A 15,471-nucleotide genomic window follows, 5' to 3' on the forward strand; every position below is an offset into this window, starting at 1 on the left:
TAGCGATCGATGATTGGCTCCTGTACTAAAAGATGGGCCTTATTTGCCATATAACGATCTATGATTGGCTCCTGTACTTGAAGGCGGGCTTTATTTGCCACATAGCGATTGATAAATGGCCATATTAACCGTTACACTTTCCCCCATTCAAAACGACAGAGTGACATGTCTTATGTATTCTATAGTCTTTAATAAAACCTGATAGGTTTATCAGCAGCCATACATGAAGTGGCTTTTGTAGAAGACTGAAGGTCTTTATTTTGCAAAAAACAACCATTCTGGATGTACTTTATCCTACTTACATTGTTCTGAGCCAAAATAGTTTGTTAAGTCGTTAATTAAACACAAAGCTGACAGAAACGAAAACAGCTGATGGACTGTACACTAACTTGCGCATTATTCAGTCACAAAATGGTGCCAAACAGTCAAAAACAGTTGACAGAAACTAATCTGAGAAAATCGTAATAACCCAAGTATTATTCATTCAAAAGACTGCGCTATGCAGTCAATAACAGCAGCATAACAGACAAATATATATAAATGAGGATGCAAGTATATGGATTTGAATTCGTGCTCACTGACAGACAAGGTGATTTAAATTTCCAGGATGAGCCTGTGTTATTTAGCGGTTGTCATCTTGGAATGTGAAAACTAGCCAATCAGAATCGAGCACTCAAGGCAGCTATGTAATAACAGCACATGACATCTAATAAGAAACATCAACAGTTAATTGACAAACCTTGTATGTGTTCAGACCCCATTTCTTCATTATGTCAAATTTCTCCACAGCAACGCCTCTTGTGGCTTCTTCTGCTGCCATTGAGGAATTGCTACCGACATAATCCATATTGGACCCTGATAAACATAAAATGATTACAGTAAGTCTATATGTATGTGCACACACTGTACAAACGTCTATAACAGTTTACACCAATGTTATGGCCATTATTGCATCAAAGAGATGTGAAACAGATGAGATGAGAGAACATATGAATGTGTTTTACTGAATTGGGGGGATATGTTGCCAAAGAGCGCTTGAAGGGGCCAGTGCCCTTTGAGGATACCTGGGACACAGAGGATGTCATCTGATTGGCTGGCTATTCGGCAGGCTGCAATCTGGCTTGGGGCAATGCTAACACCCCTGGACTTCATTCGGAGGTCTGGAGGGGTCATGGCCAGGGATAGCAGGGGTTGTTGGGTAATGGGGAGCAGGGAGTGGATATGGCAAGTTTAATGAAATGGATTATCGCATGTGAGTGTGAAGTGTATGGGAATAATGCCAGTGCATATGTGTGTGAATGTGAAGGAACAGCAGGAGAACGGAAGGAGGGGAAAGGGAAAAAAGAGAGGATCAAAGAGAAAAGGTGATATTGTAATGAGATGAAATGAAAACAGGAAAGCACACGACTGCTATTTTGTTAAACCTGCTGCCTTATGACAAACAGATGGAGATAATTCACTTCACACTTCATTTAAAAATAACACAACAGTTTTTTTAAACCCCAATATGTCGGTTCATTTATTTTTAGTAGCATGTGTTCATTTACACAAAAACGGACTTGAGTATCAGACTGTTCTGTCCTGAAAACATCTTAATTACACTTTTTTTTTTTTACACCCAGCCATTCTGCAGCAGATTTATTCCTAATCATTTCCTCAGCAATAATAAAGCCAGATTAAACTTTCAAACTGATTTCCGAAAGTAATTTTTAAAAGATGCCTCATTACAAACTTCTGCAAGGCAACCTTAACCCTGGAAAGAAAGAAAATCTTGAAAGAGAAATGCAGCCCGTTCCAATCTGCTAAGAGAGAAATTGAAAGCCAGAAAAACAGAAGAGATTTAATTTATTCCTGCAGAACAGCATCCCAAGCCCTGAGAAAAATGTATTTGGGGAAAAAAGTATGAAAAAAGGCATCATGAGAAGTTGATACAAATGACCTTGCCCTTCATTTGGAATGCGTCTGTTGCCCAGAAAATCAGTATTAATACGGACTGCAGGGCCTAAGAAAGAGTACAAGACACAGAAAGTCCTCACTGAATCAGAAAAGAATAGATTTACACTAATATCAAGGGCTCAAGATTACTTACAATCAGTTTGCTACATAACATGTCTAGAAAAAAGCTGGACTGAATTACTTATTTATTACATATTTATTGCCACATCAGCAACTTATGGCTATTAGCTGGACTGAATTAAAAATTAGACTTAGTCAGGGTGACTTCATAAAAGTTGACCTTTTTTCATTAAAGAGAACATTTATTTCAAACAAACAAACAAACAAACAAACAAACTCTAAACTGAAGTTCATTCATCTCCAAGAATCTGTGACCTATTCACTCTGGTTAATGTCAAACTTTAAAGCCATTAAGCATGACTCACACACTACCTATACACACAATGGCCAATGCCTCCAGAGGCCCTGGCTCTCGTCTGGATTGCACCACAGGAGAGATAGGAGGGAAAAAGCCAAAGAGGAAATTATGCAAATCAAATTGCACATTTTAAACCAAACCTCTACAGAACGCATGTGTCAGATAGTAGAAAATAGTCCTTCCAAACACCACCAAAAGATTAAAAAGTCACCAGCTTGATTAGACTAATTTTTTTAGCCTAACATATTAAAAATAAACAGTTTTGCTCGATGAGACTGCGTTGTTCTTGTGAAAAGCTAAAGAACGACTGCCTGCAATACCTTTGATGGAGCTGGTTGGAATGATGCCTTCTGTTGTACCGCCGTAACCACCTGATACGATGCTGGTCTCATTTAAGTTGGGCCCAGACACCATTACCTGCTGCAAGTCCTGGAGAGACAGAATCAGAAAGAGGACGAGATCTTAAAAATGCACCATTACAACCAGCATTATTTTTCATGAAGTGAGCCAATTCTGAAAGTTCTACACACGCACAAACAAGTTGTAAATTAATAGGGTTAGAATCACATTTCACCCAGAATTAATAAGAATTATGTTTGTATGACAACAATTTTTTAACAACCTGTTAAAACAATCCCTCTGAAAAATGTAAAGAAACCAAAAGCCAAAGCTTACAGAGAAGTAAGCAGCACATGGAAGCAGCAGTTTGCTATCTTAACCAAGTCACATTAGTGACTATAAAAGCATTTAGGAACCAGCATCAGTGTGCTAAATATTATCGGGCACCATAAACCAAGAAAAAGGGCCACCTTAAAAATAAACAACAAAAACCTTATATGCTAATAAAAAAGTTGAATAAAAATGTTTAGAAACAAAGGCAAATTAAATCGTAAAGTACAATATTTGACAGTCTACAAAGCTATTTAAATTGCTTCACATTGCAAGCATTATTGAGCAAAGGGCTTGGTACAAAATGCAACACTGACTATCTAATGTGAGGTACTTGCTAGATTAGTCACCAAGAAAAAAAAAAACTCAGACCCTTAAAATCTGATTTAGTGGCTATCCTACTAACTATCCTATAAGGAATACAGTTCAGTTTAATTTATTTTCCAAAACAAATTGTGAAACATATCTGCTGTTATTACTAGGATATGAAACATAAATAATTGACCATAGGTCACTCGAAAAAATAGATAAATTAAATCCTGGGTTATCTTTTTTGGTTTCAATTTGCTTACAGTTGATGCAGGGTTAAGAATTAAACATATTATTTTTAAACTGTACATCATTAACTCCTGGATTAACATCTTTTTGTTGCATATTTGCAATGCCAGTGTCATCGATGGGGGAATAATTACAATGAAAACAGCAAGGGCGAATACAGCAAGTTTACATTAAGACTCAAGTGTTGTGCAACCACTTATATACTGCTGTGCCTACTGCTAACAGGTTTTTTTAAGGTGAATGAACTTTTCAAACTATAAAGGTTAGAATAAATATAAAAACAATTTAAAGGTTAAAAAAAGTAAATATCACTCCAATTTTTATACAATGAGTTGTTTCCATGACTACCTAAAGGATGTAATTTTAAGGTACACATATGGGTCTTAAGTTTGTAAATGCAACATTTTAACATTCCATCATTTCATAACGCACAAAGTGGCACTAAACATGCTTCAACGCAGGATTTCTCTACCCAGGGGAAAAAAGTGAGGTTTAGAATGACAACCTGTTCTGTGCTGACCATAATCACCTTTTATACACACTACCTGACAAAAGTCCTGTCGTTTATCCCAGTTGTAAGTTACAAAGAATAACTTGATTTCTAGTTGATCATTTAAAAAAATGGTAAAAGGTAGATTTTTCCAATTAATCATCTGTTGAACTGCATCCCAATCATCACAAATACTGCAGAAGACCTATTGGAACCCGCATGGACCCAAGATTCTCACAAAAATCTGATAAGTTTGGTGAAGGAAAAGCCATGGTTTGGGTTACATTCAGTAAATTCAAAGAATCTTGATTAACTTTGGGAGTCCTGCAAGAATGCTTTTTTTTGCCATTCCACATGACTTTATTAATACATTTTCTAAGTCATTGAAGAGATGTATGGATGCAGTCGTCCAAGCTCATGGGAGTCATACACAATATTAATTCTTTTTCCACTACACCTTGACTTTATATTCTATCCTGTATATTATTTCTATTAAGTGACAAGACTGTTGTCTAAGCAAAGTCAGACCTTAGTGTCCTAATTAAATGATTAAAAATCAAGGCATGATCATATTTTATTTGGGTAAAATAAGCGTAATCTAGAGGCCCTTGCCTTTCATATAAGCCACTTCTCACAACAAATAATCAACTAGAAGTCAACATATTATTTGTTGTTCCTAAAACTTGGCTAGGCGACAAGACATTTGTCAGGTAGTGCATAACAAAACAACATATTATGAGAGTTCAAACAAAATCCATCAAACATAAAAAGTTAATAGGTACTAAAAGGTTGCTAGTCATTGGTTAATACCACAGAGAGACAAAACAGGATGTTTTTCAAAACAAATAAACTAAATTTGTATCACTTAGATTTGTATCTGACCTCAAACACTGATTGATAAAGAGTGACTGAGGCCAAAAAATAATGCATGTGATTTGAAAAACATCCAGTCCATTGTGACAAGGTTATAGGGAGAACTAAAGCCAATTTCTGCTGGAAAGACACACACGTGCAAGCACACACACACTCGGCAACCCTTCCCAGTGTTCCTTCTCACCCTGAGGCCTGCGGGACTCCCTACCTTCTCTCTTAAGCTCCACTGAATCTTTGCAGCCTGCACAGACATCGGGGGAAGAACATGACAACAAAAAGACAAAAGAAAGAAAAGAAACCAAAAATGAAGCACGATGTAAAAAACAGAAACAAACTTTGAAACAGTGATGATGAAATAATCTATCAAACACAACAAAATCCACATTTAAAGCCATTAACCAACCGTCACAATACAATGATGACAGGCTTCAAGGGTTGACAATGAAAAAGAAAAAAGAGACAAAGTAATGTGTGTAATTTCAGCCCTCATTAAGCGATGAATAAATCCTCTTTATGTCATAAATTAGGTTGCTAAATATCACTGTCACTCCAGATATCAGGGAACGAAAGGATGATTTAGGAAAAATGAGCCACACTTGCTTTCTCTGCTTAATGACAAGAACTGTTAAAAAAAATCTCTTTTCACATTCTGGCTCAATTTTCCCAAATCTATTTAAAGACACAGTGCCATCTGCCTTTAGCTGAGCCATTAATGCAACTGTGAACATGATCAGTCACAGTGTTTCTATGATGAGGTTATAAAATGGACATGAGACTGACACACATACAAAAAACACTGCTAACAGCAAATTAAAACAAAGAACCTTGAGTTCCTTATAGGAATAATTAAACTTCCTAGTAAATATCTTGCTTGTGTTTGCCTAACACGTCTACTCCCGGATCCGGTGCCACAGTTTATTTGGCCTAAAGAGGTGTGTCTTGTGAAAACATTACCACCTTTTATTTACAATGGCTTCAAGAATAGGGAGATTTGAACACTTTGTTCTGCATAAGCCTACTACTACTTATCAAACTTAAGTCCCCACACAAGGCATTTTTATTAAATAAATTCTATTACTTATTAACAAGTCTGACAGAACATAATTTTTTTTAAAGGTTGCTTAACCCCTTAGTGTTCCAGTTTTCTGTCCATAGTACAACAAGACATTAATTACAGGAATGCTAAAGGATTAAAATTTTCAAAAAACAAAAGAGCAGAACAATTATAAACTAAATGTTTGCATCACCTGCTACCTTGAGACTTTTTCTCAGACTGATATTGTGAAACTTAGACAAGCAAGCTAAACAAACTGGATGGACAGCTAGATATTATCCTCTTAAGCTATGAAAACCTAAACGCATGGGAACAAACCACAGACATCCACATTCTGATGCTTTTGACATGGTTCAAGCTCTAAAAATGTAATAAAACTCAAACTTTTTTGGAGAGTTCAGGAAAACTGGGCTACTTTTGACAAAAATCACTGTTTAAAAAAAAAAAAACTGTTCCAGTTTTACTGAATCACCATGTATTGCTCACCTGCTCCAAACTGTCATCTTCTGCCAGATTTCGAGAGTCCCCATTACTGCTAATAGGAATCTCCATTGTGGCGGCTTTACTCATCATACTGTCCGCCATACTTGAGTGTTACTGAAACAGAGCCAGATGAGAAATAAAGATAAGTAAATAAAACAAAAAAAGCTCTTAAGTGTATTACAAAAGCCTTCAGATACATAAATTTAAATAGCTCCTAATTAACAATGTTGTTCAGATAACAATGGCTTGATTGTTACAGGTTAACTCAAAAGATTGAGACAAGATTTTGTGGAAAAAAGAAAACAGGTGGTTGAATAAATGATGACATGACACTGTAGACATGTCCTGTATTTAATTATAAAATGGCTTCTGTATGCATACGTTTGCCGGAAAGTGTAGATGGAAAGGAGCTTCCTCAGGAATGTTCTCTTCAAAAGCTCTTATCAGATCTGGCTGAGCCCAACCCAGTCATTACTATGAAAGGAACTGCAAAGAAGTTCAAGGACTAGATCTTTCACTCTAAACTAATTAACCCTGTTAGAAACGCCTCTGAGGCCCCGTTTACGCTTGGTATTAAAAAGTGTTTTGGTTGACTGGATTACAAGTAGATGAGGGAAACATTTTAGATTTAGCATTTCCACTTGTATGTTTTGTTTTACTCAACTTTTGACTGCTTTCTTGATTCTTTAAAATAAGTATCTATGGGGTATGTATACTCTATATGGGCTTTTTCTAATCTTTCAGTCTAATATTGGGAAGTAAGACCATGAATTTAGACATGAGCATGTACATGGGCAGATAATGATACAGAGAGTGGCATCTTATTATGCCTAGCATTATGGCTTTGTGTTAGAATCAGGACTGGTTAGAGAACACAGTGTTTAAGGCTAGGGCTGTACTCTCACTAGGCATGGTTGCCTTGAACTGCGCCAAAGCGCAGATGTATCCAATTCCCATCTCTCCAGATGGCCCGCACTCGCACTGCACCTTTACCTTTTGGATAGCATTGTGTGAGTGCACCTTATGCTCTCAGAAATAAAGGTATGCAAGATGTCACTGGGGTGGTACATTTTCAAAAGGTACAAATTTGTATCTAAAAGGTCCATATTAATACCTCAAGGGTAAATAATAGTACCTAAAATGTACAAAAGTGTTCCTCTTAAATTTTTTTAGGTACTAGTATATACTTTTGAGGTACCAATATGGACCCTTTAAGTACAAATGTGTACCTTTAAAAAAGGTACCACCTCATCGACAGCTCGCGTACCTTAATTTCTGAGTGTAGGTGATTAAGCAAAGCCATTTTCATGCACATTTTCTCAGTAAAGTGGTTTTAGTAAACCTCTAGCACATGCGTTTCGAAGGAGTCGTAGTACACAGACAAGCTACCCCTATTGTTCAAAATTTGTAGTGATTTATAGTACGATTATTTAATTCATCTTTATTTGTATAGCGCTTTTACAATGTAGATTGTGTCAAAGCAGGTTCACATAGAAGATTATAGTAAATTGAAAAAGTGTTAGTTCAGTTTTCAGTGTTAAAGTTCAGTTTAGTTCAGTTAAGTGTGGTTTAATATTCACTGCTGAGAATTCAAACACTGAAGAGCAAATCCATCGATGCGCAGACATTATGTCAAGACAATCGTTTTGGGATAATGACAGCTGTTTGTGTCGCTTCTCAGTGAACTGACAAATGCTGCATGTAAAAATACAAAATATAACAAAAATTTTTTACTTAAAACTTACTCATAACTAGGGCCAGACGGAATCTGTGGACGTTTTTTGCTATTTCTGCTGAGCATTTGGTAAAAATCTGCAGATTTCTGTGGAATTATTTTGGAAGTATCATAACTAAAACCTTAATATATAAAATAAGAGATAATATCTTTTTAACTTTTATTTAATGTTTAAAATGCAAATCCAATTAGATTCACTTTATTTGGTAAATAAAGAAAGTTTGTCATATAATATATTTAGTAAAAGACAGAAAATAGTACTGTACACATTGCATTGTACATAAATCAGATGAACATTTTCACATCAGTCAATAATATTACTGAAATAAATAAAAAAAAAAACTGAATAAATATAGATTTACACACATTTACCCAAGTAAATAAACCGAATTAATGATGGGCAAAAAATCTGCTGATCGTCCGTATGGGCCTACTTACAACATTAGTCAATTGTTTACAATAAATCCTTCTGTGAGATGATTCCACAGTAAAGTGATTATTAGTTACACTGCATCACCCAAAGCAGTTAAATCTTCTGTCTATGCAATGCTATGAGAATTTCCTAGGTTTTTTCCTTCATGCATATTTAGTTTCTAGCAATAGTGCCCTCAGGCCATTTACTACTGATGACACAGCCTTGCTTCTCTAAAGCCTAGTTCACACTACAGGATTTTAAACATCAGCAGATCGCTGTGCTGTTCACACTACATGACTTGACTTTGTGTCTTTTAATCTCTGTGGTGTTCACACTACGCAACACTCCGTGAACGATCCACAAGAGGGGGGTCACACACTACATGATCTGACAACATCTCATTCCCCATCAGCTCATTCAAGCTACCAAACCACAGCCAATGAAATTTTGAGGGAGGAGTCGTCAGAAAAAAGCTGAACACTATTGGCTGCTTGTGTGCTGATGACATCACTGACAGCTTTTCAAGCTTTGGAGAAAGCATTTAAAAACATCGTCAAATCAGCTGATTCATCAGCGCATTAATCACTCATCTGCAAGGTTCCAGTGGATAGATACACAGAGAGTTTTTAATTTTTGTAATTTTATAACTCTTTGAAATAAAACTAACATATTTATAACACCCTGCCGTTTTCTAACTATCAGTGTATTTCTTTCTGACATTGTTATTTTTTTTTATTACAAAACAGTAAAGAACTGAGCATTTCTGCCTTAAATTACCATATTGGTCAAAATGACTGCATGCATGTCTGATACTTTTCACTGTGACTTTAAATATGTGTGCACTTTCTTGCCTGGCAACTTCCTGCTAACATAAACAAAACTTTCTGATGGCAAAAACATCAATTTACTTCAGATATCTTTCAAAACTGCATATTCTGTGCTGTTAAAAAGCTCCTGTTTGAAAGTGAAAATGAAAGCCAAGCCTCTAAGTGTTTTAGTATCTTAACTACATATTTATAGGCTGTATTACCAAAAAAATATTATATTTTTAGGGTAATAGTGTGATTAAATATGATGCCAGACATTTAAAGCTTAATTTTAATATCTCAATAATAGTTTTGAATGTAAATATGTTGTGACAATATGGCGTTTTATATGAGAACGGTCAGAATGAGCAGTATGGTAATTCTAATAGTTACAGAATTCTAGTTCCACTGTTAATATTGCCTACTCTCATGTCTGTGCTAACGCAGAATGAAGCGAGTGCACCGATGCCCATTCTGACCAATCACAGATGTTTCTGCTGAGCTCCTGAACACACAGCCATTCAGCTCATGCTGATCTGCTCTCTCATTGGCTGTAGCTCGTCACTACATCTGACCACAAGTGGGGTTGAGTCGGCCGACTGCTCTGGAATATTTAGCATGCTGAATGTTGGATTTCCGTCTGCGAGGTGTCGGCGACGCGTCAGCGAGCCTCGTTGATGCGTTTCTCAGTAGTTCACACATAAAGAGCGGCGAGCGCCCAGCACCCGCAGATTTCTTCCCGATCACAGCCCGATCTGTCGGCGAGCTCGTTAACTTCCAAATCGGGCTCAAATCAGGCTTAAAATCCTCTAGTGTGAACTAGGCATAACAAGATGTGCATGACAAGTACAGCTTTTCTCAATAGTGCTTGTAATTTCATTTTGATTAATAATCCTGCCTTAATTGCTTATCCTGCTTTAAAGTGCATATTTCTTTGACCTTCAAAACAAACTTTCGATTTAAGACAAAGTTTAAATCTACTTTGGAAAGTGCATTTTAACAAAACACCCAGTAGTTCTGAAATGGGTTTCATGGCTGTTCTTTTGAACACATGAGCATCTACTACGCTGTAAAAGAAATTCAACTGAATGACTGTCCAAATACCTCTGGAAGCGGTCAAAAGTGTACTCAAAACTATACTTATTGCCCCCATTTACACATGTGGTTACAAATGTCCACTTGGAAAAGAAACTAAAATCATTTTAAAATATATTACCAGGTGTAAATAGGTCCCGAGTTCCTAGATATTTTCCATTGATATGTGCTTTTTTTTTTACCCAATCCTCTCACACCTGTGGGAGGCGCTTCACAATGATGAGTGAGCAACTTCTCAAAGCAGGCTTTCATTGTTAGCTCCCATAAAGCTGCCAGCCACAGCCTCCTCAATGCGTAGAGGAAAAATATAGGAATGCAGGGAGCTATGTAACAATCATGTGACTCATACAAGTTCGTCTAAGCTTCAGCTTTAGACAGGCGCTCAGAGGGTCGATCTGTGCAGGAGGCATCATAGCCTGCCTTCACATAAGAGCCATTTAATTCTCCTGAGTGCTAGAGCGTGAAATTTAGGCAGGATAAAAGCTAATGGTTCAGGTCTTATCTGTAAACCACAGGAATGGAAAACTGGCATTAATAAATTTGCACTCGGTGATGGTGGTGATGGCAGTGAGCAAGTGCAAGTGTTACTTTACTATACCGATGGCATGGGACGATGGTCAATGGGATGTTGTGACACCATTTGAAGGCATTAGTGTGAGCAACATACCCTTAGCGTAACGAAAACTGTGGCAAGGTCTTTGTGCCACAATGATGTTTCAATTTGTGGCTCGCATTATAACCTTTATCAGCTACTTGAGGATGTGAATGACATTCTCCATTACTTCTGAATACCTAGCAATAGCATGCTGTTTAATATTACCATCTACAGGCAGCAATGAATGAACCTGTAGCTCTCTATCCAATTAAATAATTCAACATTTTCAGAAGCACATTTGGGATATGTTTGGTTGATGTTTCAGTGTTATACACACTTGCATAGGAGAGATATTTTACAGAACTGCAACATGGCTACTGCAAACATATGGAGCATTTTACAATGGCTCTAAAAGATCAATAAAATCTTAGAATACAAACAAATAGGCCAGTAATTTGATCATAGTACAACATGCATCAATGACTTTGGCTTTTTTACTGTGATTTTCCACTGAATTTGCGGAGGAAGCATGCCATCTAACCAAGGCTGCATCTATGACAACCACTACAGCGAATAGAAACACAGCTTATGCTAGCTTAGCTTGGTGATACTGCTTCATTAAGCACCTTCCTAAAATGAAGTCTCAGAGGGACAGCAGGGTAACAAGATATTTTCCAAGTTAGACTAATTGCAAAGATTCAGCCTATTGATTTAAATAGCTTGAATGGGTTCACTTAAAGGATTTGTTCACAACAATTCACTAAATTCTTCTTTTGTAAACCAGTAACCCCAATTGCAATCTTGGCCACTTGAGAGTGCATGTAAGTGACAAAAAGTGAGCACGCAAATAGGTCTGGGCTATTAATCTAAAAGTAATCGACATTCAGATCCTATAATCGTTCTAATTTTTCCAAGTCAATTTTTTCAATTATTTCCCTACCTTGTCCGTGTCATGTGACCCCTATCTGTTAAGGTTAAATTGTAGTTATTCTCTTATGATTTATACCTATTGTTCTGATATTATACTTCTGGCAATGGTATGTGTACAGTCCGACGCAGCCTTTGCACATCCACGCACCTCTCAAAAAATGCACTTACATGGTAGCGGTGACGACACGGGCACGATGCAGAGAGCCGCGTTTTAGGCAATGCGTGTTTTATGTCAGTCAATAAATAAATATAGATAGTACATAGTGTGCGTAAACTTTGGTTATTTTAAAATCAAGTAAAGCACCCTTCTCTGACTTGTTATATGTGAACATATTTACTGTTCAAAACGTATCAGTGAGCTATGAGGGCAAAAACAAAAAAAATAAATAAATGAAATAATCGCTCATTAATCATAATAGAGTTAAAATATTCAATTAATCAAGATTTTCACCCAGCCCTAAGCGCAAGAATGTGCCATATCAAAAACAATGTATGCTAAATTAATTTTGCAGCAATATACGAGGGTAAAGTGTATTGCATCTTTATTACAATGAAGCTGTCACATGACACTTTTGCACTAGAAGTGAACTTAAAACTTGCACTATAACTGTAATTTTATTATCATATAAATATGTGTAAAACTTTATGTATTGCACATTTACAACACTATGTTTCAAGCGTGTCTTATTGATTTCTTATAAGATCTAAGCACACCTGCAATCAGGGCCGGAGTGGGACTTCTTTTCAGCTCTGGAGTTTCAAGCCTTAGACTGGCCCACCTCAGTTCAGACTGACTACATTAAAATAACGTTATTTACAATTCAGTTTCTAATGACACTGTCATGTCTTTTTCAAGGAAACAGCTGCTTTAGAACTTTAAATGTTTTTCATAAATATGAGAACATTAAGTGTAGCTAAATCTCCAACATTATTCTTTAAAACATCACAAGGTCCTTTCCTGCAATACCTGAATATATATTCTGTGTAAAACTCTTTATAGATATCCAATCCTTTGAACGGTGGTCACAAAAAATAAAATATGTACAACTATATAAGTAACCCAAATGTCTTAACACCAAAAAAAAAAAAAAAAAAATTACTGACGTAGGTTCGACTTCGGGTCTGCGGCGTCATAACGCAACGTGCTGACCACTGGACAAAATGGTGCTGTTATGCTGGCGCGTTTGGAATGAAAAGTAAGTATTGCACCTGCAAGACTCTTCACCACAGTCTTACTTTTTATTGATGGCTTAATCTTTTTCTCCCCTTTTCAGATATCTAATCAAGTTATGTCAGATTTATTAATTTAATGAATCATCTGATTTTCATTGAGCAGGTGTAATATTCATTAGTATTAATTATTCAAATTCTTATATTCACTAGGGTGCTGCTGTTTGGGGTCATCATTAACCTGCAGGCTGCATTTTGCTCAAGGGGGTTCGAGAAAATAAATAAAAAGAGCGGAGCTGCTGCAAAATAATGAATAAAAAGAGTGAGTCTATGGTCAAATAAAAAAATGAATGAAAAAGTGCGACTGCTTAGAGTGCAAGCAGCTAGGGACACCTTGCTGGCCAAAAACGGACCAGTCCACTGGGAATTCTCCCGGTTCCCCAGATTAGCCAATCCGGGCAAGTGCAAAGACATGGGATGTGAGTTTATGAGAGAGTCATTGTACCATTCACTCAACTACTTTGTTTTCAAAAAATACCTAAACTAAAATATGCATGCTTACAAATATGCTAAAAGGTTTTAGTAAGACTGTCATAAGCATTTCTCTCTCAAAAACTAATTGCATTTATTAATTTATTTATTGCCACATCAGCAACTTATGGCTATTTCGTGGCCAAATGGATATAAAAACCATTTGTATCTCTGGTTTGTTAACAATAATAGTCTAGACAGCTGCTGTGCTCCTAAATCAATTTAAATCGAATTACATTTGGTTTGAAACTTGCCTCTTAACCGTTAATAGTATGTTCTATATAGTATGAATGTGTTGTATCAATGAAATATGGAAATACTAGGCTACATCCCACAATGTCTATCTGTCATGTAAACAACAGGCAGTTGCATAGCTTTATAAAGCCATCAGCCTTTCCTCTCTTGTTGTCAATGGCCATATGGGATAGTAAAACGTGTCCTTCAGATGCCACAGAATCTCGTCAGAACATCTTGTCACGCTACACTATGCAAAACTGTTTGTCATCTACTAAATAAAGTTAGTGGGCCTATGGAAGCGGGCATGTTGCGATGCAAAAAGTAGTAAATAGGGAAAGAGCAAATCCAACCCCTTCGCTGCCAACACTCGAACGTTATTGGCCCGTGCTTTACTCAAGTGTTAAACAATAAATCGTTAAAAAATTGTAATACTATTTTTTTTTTTTTTTTAAGTACATGAACAAAAGGATTTAGTAGTTTAAACAGTCGGTAAACGAATGCTTGATCTGTGTTCTGTCAAAACTCGAACCAAACAACCTGTCCTGGGTGAACAGGTGGAACAGGCAAACTGTGACAGCTGTACAAACTCGAGATGAAAATAACACTTTAAATACATTTTTACAATAAAATAAAATAAAAAAGCACGTTATTTCGACTTAAAAATATATACTTTTTATGCATTATCGCCCTAACGGCATGATCACATATGGCATCACTGTAATAATGTGCCAGGTAAGTTACAGCCTTCTGGCTCAAATATCCAGCGTCCAAGAGGCAGTTCATGTCGCTTAGTGGCCTTCCATTTTATATTACAAACATAAATGAAAACAAGATAAATAAAACACATTAGGACCGTAAGTAATGCCGCCCATTATTATTATTTCTGTTGACGTCGTGTTTTATTCTTCACCACAGCGCACTACATAAACCTTAACCCGCGTCTGCTAAGTGGCATAAGGGCTGCATGAATAAAGATAAAGACATATAAATGATTATCTTACCTGTGCGTTTCCTTCTCTAGGATGAGCTATTTGTCACGCGTGCTGGATATTTATCCCGGTTCACGCGCAATCAAACCCTGACACTTCCGAAAGAGTGCAGAGACAATAACAGCGTGCATTCATGAAGGCTGAGTTTATGTTAAATCACAAGCAAGCGTTTATTCGCATGTTCAACCGATTCCACTATGTCCGGCGGCTTGTTTGTATTATTGGGCGAATCAGCCTCCAGCAGCCCGAAATGCCTTGCGGATCTGACGACAGGCGCCGACGTTCCTTTGCCGACGTGGAATACGCAGCCAGCGTCAGAGAGAAGCCATGATGGGAAGGGAAATCACCTGTTACAGCAGGTCGGATTTACAGCTGAAGTCAGAATTGTCAAAACCCCCTGAACTAGCCCCCTGTTTATTTTTGCACCCAATTTCTGTTTAACTGATAGAAGATCTGTTCAACACATT

At 36.9% G+C, this 15,471-nt stretch overlaps 1 protein-coding gene across 11 annotated transcripts in view; it reads right to left on the bottom strand.

The window, feature by feature from the left end:
• Positions 1–15,246, bottom strand: part of arfip2b (ADP-ribosylation factor interacting protein 2b) — a 22,741-nt gene extending 7,495 nt beyond the window's left edge. Inside the window, exons 1-6 of one of the 11 annotated variants that reach the window (XM_005155375.6) lie at positions 15,017–15,246; positions 6,505–6,615; positions 5,173–5,205; positions 2,695–2,803; positions 1,065–1,160; positions 740–855 (exon numbers count right to left, since the gene is read on the bottom strand). In XM_005155375.6, the coding sequence (XP_005155432.2) occupies positions 740–855; positions 1,065–1,160; positions 2,695–2,803; positions 5,173–5,205; positions 6,505–6,603 (453 nt within the window). In that variant the 5' untranslated portion in view covers positions 6,604–6,615; positions 15,017–15,246. 11 annotated transcript variants of the gene reach the window in all.
• Between the last annotated feature and the right edge of the window lie 225 nt (positions 15,247–15,471).

Source organism: Danio rerio, chromosome 10 (assembly GCF_049306965.1).
Source record: "Danio rerio strain Tuebingen ecotype United States chromosome 10, GRCz12tu, whole genome shotgun sequence".
In the NCBI taxonomy this organism is placed as follows: domain Eukaryota; kingdom Metazoa; phylum Chordata; class Actinopteri; order Cypriniformes; family Danionidae; genus Danio; species Danio rerio.